Below are 15,569 nucleotides of genomic sequence, written 5' to 3'. Positions count from 1 at the left end.
ACTCAATTCCAGTTCTTAAGACTATAATTTTTTAAAAATCAAAAGACATGGAAGAGCACAGAGTGGGGTGGGACAGAGGAGGAGCAATGTTTTTATATCAGGATTTGTTTTCTCACATCTGACACCTTAAATTTTAATTACTCCTTTAGAAAATGCCCAGTGCGAAGTGACATAGTGCATTTTTTTTCTGTTGGCCTAAATACATTATCCTCCCAAATACCACAAAATACCAGGCATCTCAGTGTGCAGAGACAGGTCAAGTAGTTTCTGATTTCATGAACACAGAAGCATTACCTGAAGAGGCATGAGTAAGACAAAAAAAACCTTAAAGGAAAGCAGACATGCCAGTAGTGGGCACTGTGATTTAATCTCTGATCAATTTCCTTGTTGGGCACAACATACAATTTCCTTTTCTATTTGTTAGACAGCAAGACCAGCTTTAAGATATACTGCAATGTGCAAAATTACAAATCCAATTACAATAAATGCCCACTTGAGTGAAGTTTTGTTATTTATAAATTGGACTAAGATTGGGTTTTATTTTAGTTAAGCATCAGTAGCTCAAGTTTAACCATCCAGCAATCTTGACTGGCAGTCCCACATTTCATTCTTTATCTCTAATACATCTGAGGAACTAATTAAAGATAATTCAGCCTTAATGAGGCTGAGAGAACATATCAGTGTTAATTCAAATGGAAGCTGATCCATGAAAGTCAAGACTTCCAGTTCTAAAGCATTTTAGACCAACCAGGGAATTATTGCACTAACAGAAGAGTAGCTGATATCTAAGATCACCCTACCAATGTAAACTCTGCGTACCTGAGTCTAACCTTGCACAAATCCTATTAAATTTCCAAGTATTAGAATACAGATTTGAAAATATATGAAACCTGTGTATTATTCAAGGAAGACAGCTTAAAATCTGTGAGGTTTGGTTTTGCATATTATAGTCGAAAAGCCACTTCCTTACTTCACTGTTTAAGCCTTTGTTTAAACACACTTAAAAAATTACATGGGCTAAAATACCAACAGTCTGTCTGGGGTGACAGATTCAAAAGCACACAATCAAAGGCACACCCTTATTAACTGAAAACACATTTTTTGATTCACACTCTCTCGGTTTTAGTCAAGTACTTATGTAGCTATCACAATACCCAACACAGATGATCTTCAGCACACAGTTATTCTTCTCCTACAAAATGATGATACAGATGGACTTTGAATTCAAAAACATCAAAATTCTTTCACTTTCAGCCTTTTCAAAAGCAGTGCTGGTTTATGCAGACCCTCCTGCTTCTCTTCCTATTTCCCTCCTGAGCACTTCCCTTTCCTTCATTCTGGCATAGAAATTGGTATGGTTCTGCAGCGCAACCAGGTACCAGCACAAAGGGGTAGAATCAAGCAGCTGGATGTTGCAGTCTGACTTTAAGCAGCACCGCTGTTTTGTCTTTGAAATGGGATGGTCCACATTGCAAAGCTAATTTAACAAATGTACTTCCCAATGCAGCTGTAAGACTATGGGAGCTGACTCTTTTTTTTTTTAACTGGCACAGCTAAACAAAAGCAGTCCTCTCACCTGCAAACCATACTGGACTGCTCTTTCAGCATAAAGCTATCTTCCCCAGTGCATTGGGATTTTTCAGACTCAGAGGATTTTCACATCCAGAACTCTACCAGTCTCACCAGGAACATCTTTTTAACGTGGCATTCCTAAAGAGAACTACCCAAGTTTCTCAGGCAAATCCCTCTGTGAATCAGGAATGACACAGGCCAAAACCGCATTCGGTGCCATTTGAAGTATTATGCAAATCCCCACTTTATTATGGTTTTTAAATTAATCAGATACACAACAGCAAAGACTGCTACAGTCTTCGTTATGATTATCCCTCACCTTCTGAAATGCTGCAAATACATGCAAGCAAAAATCTTAATCATCACTTGACATCTCAGTGCAAAACTGAGTTTTCAGATCTAATAGATTCCAAACAGTATCAGAGTTCCTGTACAAGTGTGATTTCCCTATTAATTTACTCAACAGATCTATACTTTCAGCACAAAGATGAATTCACCCCTTTCCTTTTGTAGTTAGCCAGATGACAAGATTTTTACTTAAAATAATTTTTTTAAGTCACTTCCATCCTCTGCTTTGAGTTCTCAGCATAAGTCCCAAGTGAGAATGACACCCAGAAATGTAAAGTATTTTTACTACCTTAAAAGCAGTCTTAAACATAAACATTTCCAGTATTTGTAAATTCAGCCAACTTACCACTGCTGCCACAGTCTGCACACGACAACAGCTCTTCTGGTTTCTTTTCACGATTTGATTCTTTTGTTCCCAAACAAAAGCTACATATCGGGATGGGATCAGCTCGTGGCTAGATTTAAAAATAAACAGACAGTTAGCTAGCAAAAAACCCATCCCACAAGTCCAAACCCTTATTTTCAACCTTTACCTGACATGTCCTACATTCATTTTACTAACTTCAGAATAACAAAGTTCAGTATCTTAACATACTTCATAAGTATTAAATTGGCTCATAATAAGCAACCTTTTGTACTAATTCATGCAAACCAATACAAGACCAGAGTTAACAAAAATGAGCAAAAATTAGAGCTTAGGACATTATTATTGAACACACAAACTGAACTCCAGAACACAGAATCACAGAATTTATTTGTTTGGAAAAGACCTTAAAGATCAATACCCTTATCTAAGTCTAACAAGTCTGCTGTTAGACCATGTCTCTCAGCACCACACAATTGCTCGTTCTTCAGATGCAACAGCGGTCAAAAATTAAGATGTAAATTTGCCTTTACTGCAAATAAATGCAATGAATACAGTTTCTTTCTGGAAGCAAACCAGGGACTTCTACAAAAACTCTTAAATGTAAGACATTGTATTACATTTCCACCCGCTAGAACTCATACCTCCTTATAAAACTACCATTTTAGGGTAAAAACATTGTATTTCCAGTACTATTCATTTTTAGACTCCACTGTTTTTCACTTACTCAAACATGTAGATGACCAATAAGGAGCTTACTGATTTACTATACACAGAGTGATAATTTTCTCAGAACTCCTAATATTGACTTGTCATCAGCTAAGAAACCCACAAACAACACAAAACCAGAACAAACCATGCAAAACTGAAGGAAATTGAGGATGTTATTTTTCTGTGTAACATAGCTGCGTGCAGAAACATGTACTTAGAGATAAAAGGAACATGGCTAGTTGTAAACTGATGTAGTAGTTGGTTCTGAACATAAAGCCACAATGTCTGCTGAGTGCATTCCTCCAAAGAGTTACCAAGAATGCGTGTGACTGTTGACACTGACATTAGCTGTAATACTCAATCAGAATAAAACCAAAAAAATCTTTCCATGTCTGGAAGCAATGAAGTAAGGTTTTTAGAGAAAGACTTAAGATTTGATATAAATTTACTTCCTGTTCTTCCTAATATGTGACTTAAAAATCCAAAATTAAAGACCCCAAACAGTTCCTGCCGTAAGTTTTAAAGCTTGAATGAAACTTCTTGCCTGCATCATACAAAATATTAATGCCTACAAGCAAGTATCTGTAAACAAATTTGCAACAAACAAAATCATGTGCAACTATTTCTTCCAAGTGGGATACTCAAGTAACAGAGCACTTTCCCAGACTGACTTCTAGCTATCACAACTACTCAAAAATTAGAATATTTTTTTTTCCAAATTCATAGTTTCCAGGCTTAGCTAAGCAGTGGTTTTAGTTTGCTGTATTAAAGTAATAATTTGTGGTCTTCACCCCCAACTTTCACATTTCCACTCTGTGCCACACTTCAAAAGCATGACCTATGAATCTTTATTCTATTACAATTCTAGGAAGTGGGGAACACTTGGTTTTTAAGGGTGTTCTTTAGAAGGCATCAGTTCTGCAAAGATATGCTCTTATACCTCAACACAGAACACTGAAAATAGTTTTGTATTATTGAGCTTTAGGAACATCTTAAATCAAGTGGCAGATTCCAAATAACATTAACAACAGTGAGGTAAAGTCCTACCCAGCCAAGTGCAGCACACATATCCTTACCCTGGCCTACAACCACTTCCCATTTGAACATACTCTTGAGACATAGTGCTTCCTCTGAAAGCTTAGCCACTGTTCATCTCTTCACAATCCCAATTACCAGAATACTGAGATACTTGTATGTTCCAAATAATACACATTTTCAAACACTTTCTAAGTATGGAGACGTCTGTTCTCTTCCATAAACTACAAAGAACTGCAACATTCCCTTCTTATAACTAATAGGAACAAACATTGGCTGGAGCCCTTGTCTTACTGAGGCCCCCCCCAATGGATAGCTGAAATACTAAATTGCTACCTGGACTATAAGTGCTACCTGTTGAAGTTATAAAACTGGCAGATTTCTAATTTAGTGATGCTTAATTTAAAGACAAAAAATAATTATTAATTCCCTGTCAGTTTTGGCAGAATAGCATTGAATGAGATCAGTGGGAATAGGTGGGAAAGGATATACTAATTACCTGCAGAATTTTCCACTTGCAAGTTAAAAGAAAAGCATACATAAATATAAAAATTAATTAGCTACAACTCTAGCCACTAAGATATCATAATTCAACAGACTTGTTCCATTGTTATAAACAGACTTTTATTTGGATCAAAATGATATATAAAAAAGACAAAATAATCACATAAATCACACCAGTAATCAGGAGGAGAAAAATGGTCCAGAGCTATTCAAATTCAGCTGTTCACTTAGAGCATCTTGTGGACATTTTTCAAATGCTACTTAAAGTTTAATAGAGATACTTTAAAAAGAAAGATTATTCTTTTAGTGGAGTCCAAGTTAAAAAAAAAAAAAAAAAAATTAAAAAAAATAATCTCTTCCAAGCACATCATTCTCCCTCTCTTTAATGTAACAGTGCTTCAGCCACTTCAGAAAGGCTTACTCTGATAAATAACGTACAAAACATCACACATCATTCAAATCTAGGTCCACAATCTCATTTATCTTTCCAATATTTTTTTCTTGCTCTAGCAAAAGACTTCATTATTTCACACACATCTCCTTTTCTGTCGTTGCTGGGGGTTTTTGGTTATTTTTGTTTGTTTGTCTGGTTGATTTTGTTGGGGCTTTTTGTCATTGTCAGTTGGTTTTTGTTTTTAGCTGAAGGTAAAATAAAGGACAAAGGTTGTTGGCAGTTCAGGGCTACAATGACTGATGTTCTCACACCAAAACCTAAAAACAGAGAGCTTGCAAATCCTATCACTTCACACAAAAGTTTTCAAAAAACTTACAGGTGTCAGTATATATTGTGAAGTCACTTGCATTACTAACTGTATTACTGGGTCTGATCTCTGAGCCACTGAAAGTTAAGAATGCACACATTCTTGTCAGCACAATAAGTAATCTCGTTTCATATTGCTTCATCTTGCACAATCAAAGCAAAATTATGTTCAAACTGGTAGTATTCCTTCTGAGTCACAACTGTCTCAACTAGGATAAACTACGTTTTAGATAGGGTTTTTTGTTTGGTTGGGTTTTCATTTGGTTGGTTTTTCAATAGGTCAGAACATAATTCAAACAGAAATGCCTCTCCTACCTGTATCCTGGCGACTAATCATTGTTTTTTAATTCCATTTCATCTCTTACAGGAACTAGTACAGCCAGTTACTGCAGGCCAGTTATACCAGATGAACCACTAATATTTATAACTAAGGCTAAATAAGATGAAAAAACAAAAAACCCAACAACTTCTTCATCACATATTTAAGAACATTAATAATTGTGATTTAAAAAAAAAAAAAAAAAAACAAACCCACAAACCCACAACAAAAAACCAAACCAAACAAACAAACAAAAAATCCACCGCCAACTATTTTAAGAGTATGGCATCCGCCCTGTCACTGAAGATGGTTCTAAATAATGCTACCCTAGTACCATACCATTATTGCTTTAACAGAGCTAATAAACAATTCATTACTTTAAGTTTGGGAACAAAGTAAATCACAGCTCTTAAAAAGGTTGCACTTTTCTAGGCCACTAGAAACTGTACATCAAAAGTTAAAAGGCTGCCCTATAAAAATACCAATTTTCATTTCAACTTCACTCACATTTCAAATAACTCCATTTTCAATTGCAGTAGTTACAAATTTGCAGAAAATTCATGCCCTATGCCAATGTACAGTTGTCTTCAGAAACTGAAGTGTCATGCAGTCAGGCAAAAACCCTTTTTTTCCTTACACTTATTTTTATCTTTTAAAATTATTATATACCATGAAGCAGCAATAGAACATGAAATCAGCACCTGTAAACAGGTTGGGTTTTTCTGTTACTTTCCAATTAGAAATTGCACAGTAATTATTAAGGCATTGTACATCCAACCACTCCAGTTTATCCACCCTCTTAAAAAGTAGCATGGTATTTTTATTGTCGTCAGTTATTTTGGCTCAGAAATCCTCGTGATGCATACATACTGATCACCTGCCCAAGGAGTGCTGAATGGAGTTAAATCCAGTTGGCAGCCAATCACACATGGTGCTCTCCAGGGTTCAGTATTGGGGTCAGTTCATTTTAATACCCTTATCAGCAATTTGATGAGTGTATTGAGTGCACCCTCAGGAAGTTTGCAGATGACACTAAAATGGGTGGCATTGTTGATCTGCTTAAGGGTACAAAGGCTCTGCAAAGGGATCTGGACATGCTGTATTGATGCGCTGAGGTCAGTTGCACAAGGTTTAACATACCCAAGTGGAAGGTGCTTCACTTGTGTCACACCAATCCCATGCAATGCTACAGGCGAGGGGCAGAGTGACTGGGAAGTTGCCTGGTGGAAAAGGACCTGGGGCTGCTGGTAGACAGACAGCTGAACATGAGCCAATAGTGTGTTCAGGTGTCCAAGGTGGCCAACAACATTCTGGCTCACATAAGAAGTAGTGTGACCAGCAGGAGTATGGAAGTAATCATGCCCTTGTACTTGGCACTTGTGAGGCCACACCTTGAATACTGTGTTCTGTTTTGGGCCCCTCCCTACAAGAAGGACACTGAGGTGCTGGAACAGATCCAGAGAAGGGCAACAAAGCTGGTGAAGTCTAGAGAACAGGTCTTGTGAGGAGCAGCTGAAAGAACTGGGATTGTTTAGTCTGGAGAAGAGGATGCTGAGGGGAGACCTCACCACTTTCTACAACTGCCTGAAAGGATGTTGTAGTGAGGTGGGGGTTGGTCTCTTTTCCGTAGTATTAGGTGATAGGACAAGAGGAAATGGCCTGAGGCTGTACCAGGGGAAGCTTAGATTGGAAAAAAAAAAAAATTCCAGAAAGTGGTCAGGCATGGGGAGATGTTGCCCAGGGAGGTGGCAGAATCGCCATCCCTGGAGGTGTTCAAGAAACATGTGGACATGGCACTTCAGGATGTGGTTTAATGGTCATGGTGGTCTGAAGTTGACAGACTTGATGATCTTCACTATAATTCTAAATTTATGTTTCTTACAGTAAGTGTTGTGTTGTGAAATACAGTATCAAAATTTCTTGAACATACGCAAGTTTTAAACAGATTAGTCTAATTATTAGTTTGGTAGAAGGTAACTCATTAAGCCTGTTACACATATAGTACATGTTAAATTAGGCATTCTTATTCATGTTCACAATAAAGTCTCAAATGTCAGAACACTGTTTTAAAAGCTGTGTGAACCAGAAAAGCTACACAGGTACATTTTCAAGTGACTGGCTTACTAAAATGAGTATCACAGACTACTTGGCAGGTCCCAGTCTGTGTGTCTGCCTTAAGCATTATATAAACCCTTGCTCTGATCTCATAAATGCACCACTTCCTAAAAAGCATACTAAAAAGATGAAGAAAGAAGTCTAGAGCTCAGTTACTCCTGACAAAAATGTGGCCCTATGACATTTTTTTTTGTCCTGCATAAAAGACCCCACAAACAAAACCATCAAAAAAAGAATCCTAATTAAGCGTCTGCCCCTTCAGTATCTAGAGAGCAAAACTGAAGACCATCAGATAGTCAAGTCTGGAAGTGACTCCTTTTATTGGTGGGGCAATGCAAATCCATCAATAATTTCACCTTAAGCATGCCTACATATCCTCAACCTGAGTAATGACAGCAGGAAGACTTCTGAGCTTCTACCCCACCACAAAAAGCAGGAATGTATGAACAGCAGAATAATCATGGGAACCTAGTGAAGGTGTAGGAGGCAAGGGGAGACTTCAAGTTGGTGCAGCAGGTGAAGTGGAGAAGAGCATCACAGCTCATCCCTTCAGATGTGTTTGATACAGGGTAGAAAACAGAAAGAAAAGCAACTTTAAGTCCTGAGAAAGTCTTGGCTTTGAGTATTTAAGGTACCCACAACTGTAAATCCCACTGAAAGTAAGAAGATTACTATTTGCATTGCTATAGCACTCTAAGGCTTGAGACAGATTGTCTGAAAACTGCTAGGCATTAGCTGTCTACAAACAATTATTGTTTTAAGTGCTGGTCTCAATAAATGTTGTACACACATTAAAAGAACTGGAAAGTTTCACACACACTCCCAACAAATTTCTATTTGAACAATAAACTAAAACCTCAGCTGTTCACATTTACAACTGTCTCTCAATACTTTTCAGAAACACCTCAACATCATCTGACAACTTGATGGATGACACATCCCTATGCACAATAAACAAATATTAGATCTCTATGGATAGAAACAGCACGCAAGATATTTCAGAACAGAAAGTCAAATGACTACTGCCAAAACTTCACTAGGGATCCACTGTTCTCGTCCCAGTCTTCACTCTTCAATTGAGCTATTTATAACCTTAGAACACTAGCCTTCCAAGCGATGCCTTTGGGTTTTATACAGCTCAGATTCTTCTTTTTCCAAAGTAGGAAGTTTGCACTCTTCACACTTCTCAAAACTTACTCATTTTTTATCTATGTAGATGTCTTAAAAGCATCAGATATCTCTGTTACTTGTCACATCCTACCTCTTTCACAAAACTTATGTGCTTCAGAAAATTACCTATCCTCCTCATGACCTCATCTTCTACACCATCTGTTGCATATGACGACACATAGTTAAGACACACACATCCACATAACTAGTACACAACCCTTACAAGAACCTCACCTTTAAGTACACTTCTAGGCATTCATTTTGAGGTAAACTTACAGAAACATCCATCTCTCTACCGTTCTGCTCATCACTTGCTTCATATTTTCACTTTTTAAAAAATGTAACTCGTTTTCTTCATATATTTAGCAGATTACCAAACATCTTGGCATGGAATCCACTGGTTTCTGTCACAAGTATGTGCAGTTATTTGAACAGAATTGTATTTCTTAGCTCTGAATTCTATCTGTTGCTGCAGCAGAACTAGAATGAAGCATGTGATACATGTAATCACAAATGGGTAAGCACTGGTGCAATTCATAGCCCATGATCCCATGGGCGTGTCAATTTTTGCATTATTTTGGTGAAAATTATCACTTTAAGCAGATGAAATGAACTCCAGTATGAATAGCACACACCTCGATGCCATAATATTAGGTTTACTCAGATGTTTGTACATACGCTGCTTTCTTTTCGTAACTTATTAACAAAGCCATCCTACAGAAATGTGTATAAGAAGTTTGCAGTGTGGCACAAGATAATTATTAGTTGTCTTGATGCTAATTCATCAGAGAAAAAGTTTAATTGTGTATTAAATTATCATATGCATATTTTATTTGGTTTACTTTGGGGGGCAAGCTTACAGTCAGCTCTATCTAGATTTGAGTAGCACTATATTAAATACGGAAGTAGAGCTTTATGAGACTAGACTGGTGTTTGAAATGCGTACAATGTATTTTATGCAAGACCTAAGAGAACAGCAGTTTCTCACTTGAGTAACTGTTTAAATCCATGGCAGAGGGATGATAATGTAGGGTTACTTTGCTGTTATTCCAAGAAGTTACCCCAAAAGCTGGCATTTCAAACACCTGAAACAGATTTCTCTGTTAGTCCCTTCTTTATATGTGTAGGTAAAGTTCAATATTGACATACTGTGAAGAAATTATTCCTCCCTATATAAAAATGCAATTTTATAATTGAAATCCCCAATCACTGTAGCTCATTTTGCAAATACAGCAAAATTGTTGCCATTATTATATAATAAAGCACTGTTAACTATGCTACCTAAACCATATCTCAAACAGTTCATTAAAATAAAGAGACAGTAAATATTTCATAGAAAAGAAGCCCTTCTTAGAAAGGTTTCCAAGTAGGCCTATTAAATAAAGTTAAATGAAAGTCACTTGAAGGAAACTGGCTTGAGATTTGCCTTCAATTAATACAGCTAAGCTGGGGGCAAGGAAAAAGACGAAAACAATACCAACCACACACACACACACCCCTCCGATGAACTAAGAAACAATTACTGCAGCAATTTGTATTGCATGGCTTCTTCTGTTTTGATGACTGTGTGAGTGTCTCAGTCCAGAGAGGGAGAGAGACTCAGTTCTTTTGAATATTCCTGCGTTATGAAATTAGAGGCACAAACAAGGCCAAAATATCAACAGCTAGACTATTTATTACACAAATAAAGTGGATGGATCAGAAGGGGAGAGAGAGAAAATAGAGAGGGAGAGAGAGAAGAGGGAGAGAGAAGAGGAAAGGAATTCTATTACCACACCCCTCACCCCCCAAGACAGTTTGAGTCTGTAAAGGAAGAGTGCTGCAGCTTTAGCTGTAGAAGAGATGTCCTCTGAGCAGCCTCTTCAGCTCCATGAGTTGCAGCTGGTGGAACTTAGGACACAGAGTTCCTCTTGGTTACATGGTGATGTCTCTGTCCTGGTATTCTCTCAGTTTTATTTCAGAGCAGCATTGCCCCAGTCTTTTCCTTTGCTCGTGTTTTCCTTCTCAGCAGCATTGTCCAGGTGTTTTCTTCCTACTGAGCCAGTAGTTGCTCAGATCTTTTATACAGTTTTTAGGTCGACTGGCCTCTGCCCATTTCCAGGACAGCAGCAGTCTCATGAGCAATCTTTATTCCAGTGGCTCTGCCCAATACACATCAGCTATTGTCTAGACAAGGAGCAAAGGTGATTTTATCTTTGTTGAGTCACATCAGGAGAGAGAAGACTTAGTCTCTCACAGTGAGGTAACAGGAAAGACAGAGGGAGTGGGGGAAGAAGTGAACGGGTCCCCTGGATCTATCAAGGGGGGTTATAAGGAGTTTCTGTGTTGTTTATAAATTTTATCTATATAAACGCACGTAGTACTTATATTGTAGATTTTGTACATATTCATTGCATTTCATATTTCTATATTTTAGTTTGCTTGTAAATATAGCTTCATTTGCTTCCACCCCAAACTGAGCTCATATGGCAATTTTATTTTAGAGGTAGTTTTCTCCAAAATAGTTGGGGGGTAATTTCAACCCACCACAGAAACTTCCACTCCCACTCAAAGGCATAATCAAAGGAAAGCATGTGTTTTTTTTTTTTTAATTAAAAAAAAAAAATCACTGTTATGAGTTGAATCAGATCACCCCAATAACTTAGCAAACCAATCTAACACCACCATTGCCTATCAAGTTTGATATTGAAGTCTTCAAATGTAACATGAAGCTGTTCCTGTTCACATCCGTTCAGAAACAGAATTAAGTAATTAAATAACCTGTACCTATTCCCATTATTCACATTTAAGGTCCACTGCCCATTAAAACAAATATTTTATTTCCAATATTTAAACTACCTCCACTACAAATTTTCTTCTGTGGTGCAACCACAAAAAGACTTTCTTTGATCTAATTCTAAATGAGTACTGAGTATGGCTGGGACAAGACACACTGATAAACTCATTTAAGGCAGGAATCTACTTAATGAGAATATTCTGTGCAGATATTTTGTGTGTCTTCCTTCACATACAGGAGATGATGCTGTATCCAAATGGAAACTGAAGCAGCATGACAAGAGCTACCCTGTGTAACTCACTGAGCAATCTTTAGGACTGGATTCATCTGCAAGGCCAAGGAACAAATAAACAAGTAGGTCAACTTTCACTGTGTGTACTCACTGCTCTGCTGTTTTAGCTCTAGCAGATAAATACAAAGAATTATGAACCTGATCTCTTGCAAGGAAGCCTGAAGTTTTGTTGCCTACAGACTACTTATTTTAGGTGTGAGAAAAGTATCTTCCTTAACCTGTCAGAAGCAGCAAGGAGACACTGAATCCTGATGCACAATCATGGAGATTGGCTATACCGCTATTACTTAACAGTCTAAATCAAAGTACTATTTACAGCTCTTGTCCTTTGATGGATTAATTCTCCAGTATTTATTTTAAATGCCTACAACTAAACCCCTATGCTTGCCGCGTAAGAAAGAATGCCATTAATGTAGTGAAAACAAAAAAAATTACATATGGTATTTTTTCAGAGCAAAGCCAATTTAAATGAGTAACTACATTTAGGATGAGCACAGTATCTTTCTTTTATTTTGAAAAATAAAAGAAAAAAAGCAGTGTTTGTGAAATATCAATTAAAACACACAAATTAAAATTTTTAAACGGTGTAGAAAAGGTTTTGTGAGTTATTGTTTGTGTAACACACAGATCACTTCACCTTCCACTGTGAAGGTGAGACATAATAATACCTTAAAATACTTTAATTACTATCAAGATGTCTTGCTAATCAAGTCAGCATATGAAAGATTAGACATCTACACCTCAGAATTTTTGGAACACAATCTAACTATACCAGCTTGAAAGTGGGGGAAGGCAGGGAAAAACCAACCAACCAAAAACCACCCCGAACACACACAAACCCCACAACCATCAATAGCCAAAACAACCCTCCAAACACAAAAAAATGAACCCCAATCCAAAACCCTGCAGAACAAATTGTACAGGAAGTGCACTCCAGATGTAGAATTCTGGTTAAGAGCCACTAACAGAGCTGTGCTACTGATGTTATTGCAGTTCGGACGTAATGTACCATTCTGCCACTTAACATCTTCCCCCCCCTTTTTTTTTTCTTTCCTTTGAATATGCCACTTGGAGTGCTCACCTTTAAGCAAACTATAAATTTTACTATTTTGAAAATATAACATACTTGAAGCCCAAGCTAGTCTTCTTTAAAGTTTATTTGAACCAAAATGCGAGATTTTCATTAACCGACCAAGAAAAAAAGACATACATCTCATGTTCCAAATGTAATCAGGTAATTTATACAATAGTTAATTCAAAGCACTCTATAGTTACTTGGTCTGGCCAGAGTACCTTCTACCACTGCCAAATGAATAAAAAGCAGGATCTAGTTATTACACACACACACCAAAACAGTTTCATGATAGGCTAATTAATCACAGACTTTTCAGACATTACATAATTTCACATAGAGTTGCTTGCAGCTCCTGCCAAAGAAAACAACAATTTGTATGAAATATGTATCTACACTTGAAGAGAGATGACAGTGACAAAACAGGACAAGAGGAAGAGGAAGGAAAGGAAGGGGGAGAATACTACTATTATGCAAATCTCCCTGTGTAATATTATTACTCAATACATAACAAAGCTTAAAAGCCAAAATATATGAATCAAATTTACTGAACAACTGAAAATAATTTCTTGTGCTAATTTTTGTTTGGGTGTTGGTTTTTTTTTTTCCCCCCAAATGATAGACTATTCCTTGAAATTACATTTGGTAGAAATTCAGGAACACAAATCTGAATCACACAACTTATTCTATGACACTTATCTGAGATCAAGAATCTCCTAGTAACAGTGAATTTATTTCTCTTATGGGATAGATCTACTAATACTCAGATTTCAGGAAAACAGTCTCAGATTTACATTTCCAACTTGCCAATAAATTAGTATGATTCATTCAAAGTTCTTGTTATAAACAAAGATATAAAGAAAGCCGAAACTCCTTTTTTCCTGGTAACATATTTTTAATCCGCCTTTTAAGCCACTCTGATAATACAGTCAAACCCTGAATGGCCACAGTTAAGTCTCTATTCCAGAAGCATTCGTTTCAACCTCTCAAAGAGTCTACAGTAGCTACCAAAATACCTAAGTCACAACACAGACATGAAAACATGGGCTCTGCTCTGTGACCACGTAGGTCTACAAAACAGCTATGTATTAATACATATGTTTATACAGTTACCACTTCCCTTTCTTCCATGAAAAAGGGGAGGAGGTATATGGGGTGTTGGTAAAAGAGGGCATGTTTCCCGTTTTTAAGGACCTCTATAAAGGTGTTATATTTCTACTACTCTTATATTGAGGATCTTTGATTATGCACAGAGAACAGCACCATTCATTGGTGCAAGCTGAGTGACCTGAAGGATGCACACATCTTCCAGTTTCACTGGAATGATGCACTGTAGCATTTGTTCACTAAGTGCGTTGAGAGGAGACAGAAAAATATTTTTGTATCAGATGAAACACTATTTTCTTTAAAGACAGAATGCTTACAATTCTATTGGCCTCCAAGTACAGAATGCAGTTCATTTAAACCAGGTTTAGTTTGTTCTGAAGATGACTTTCCTTGAAAGTCAAGTTCTGAGTAGTTAATGATATGGGTGCACACATTGCTCTTAAATCCCTTTGAAGTTTCATTATATCCAAGAAAATAAATTTGCACTTGTAAGGTATCTGTAAGATAACAGTTATGACTGCTGCTGTGCAGTGAAGTTAACCACCTTGGGTTTTTTATCTTCTTCTTAGGGACAACTCCTTTCCTTTTGCTGGCAAAATTAACAGGTTATAGTTCTGCTGCTACTGACTCCTAAACATAATGAACAGATCTTCCCTGCTCCTCCTGTACATCGGTGAAACAATAAAAACACAGCTAAAATGCTCTCAGAAAGAGCATCACAAGTACAGCATCTCCAGCTTCTGCTACTGTAGTGGGGGCAACAGTCCCTCCTCTCTGGGTGACAGTAAGAAAATACGTTCTTCCACACACCAGCAAAATGAACCTTGCCCTTAAAGAGCCAGGAATTTCTGCTGTTAGGGGAAAAAAAAGAAGACTCTCAGAAGGTCTCTCTTCAAATCCTGTATCAGTTAAAGCCCACACCACCTGCAGATTTATAATCCTTTTAATTAGATCACTGCAATTTAATGAGTCTCTACACATTTGTAAAGTTTGACAGTTACTCACTTAGGCTTATTGTTCAAAGTGTACTGGAAAAGACTAATAGGAATTAATAACTTTGTTACATGTTATATTCCATACCTCTTACCACATTAAAATTAATGCAAAACCATCTCTATCTCTCTCCCAGAACCTCAGGGAAACTATTGTACTGTAGCATCTCAAAAACATCAACATTAATTACAAGATGTTTCATGCATTCACAATATGAAATGTTGTCCTATGGATGATAGTGAAAAGACAAAAGAGATATGAATAGGTATGTTTTCCTAAATACTCAATTTTAAAAACATTTAAGGTCTAGAATATTTAAATATAAACTATAAATGCACAACATAGAATCACAGAATCAATAAGGTTGGAGAAGACCTCAGAGATCATCAAGTCTAACCTATTACCTAACACCTCATGACTAACTAAACCAT

General features: G+C 37.0%; 1 protein-coding gene across 3 annotated transcripts in view; it reads right to left on the bottom strand.

Annotated features, from left to right (window-relative positions):
- Positions 1 to 15,569, bottom strand: part of KAT6B (lysine acetyltransferase 6B) — a 94,491-nt gene that overhangs the window by 42,188 nt on the left and 36,734 nt on the right. For all 3 annotated transcript variants that reach the window (XM_009897645.2, XM_054163256.1, XM_054163257.1), the window contains exon 3: positions 2,267 to 2,375. In XM_009897645.2, the coding sequence (XP_009895947.2) occupies positions 2,267 to 2,375 (109 nt within the window). The remainder of the gene's footprint in view (positions 1 to 2,266; positions 2,376 to 15,569) is intronic.

The sequence above is a fragment of the Dryobates pubescens genome, chromosome 8, assembly GCF_014839835.1.
Source record: "Dryobates pubescens isolate bDryPub1 chromosome 8, bDryPub1.pri, whole genome shotgun sequence".
NCBI classification, from domain to species: domain Eukaryota; kingdom Metazoa; phylum Chordata; class Aves; order Piciformes; family Picidae; genus Dryobates; species Dryobates pubescens.
The sequence above is the reverse complement of the archived record's forward strand: the minus strand, read 5'-3'. Positions and strand labels throughout refer to the sequence as shown.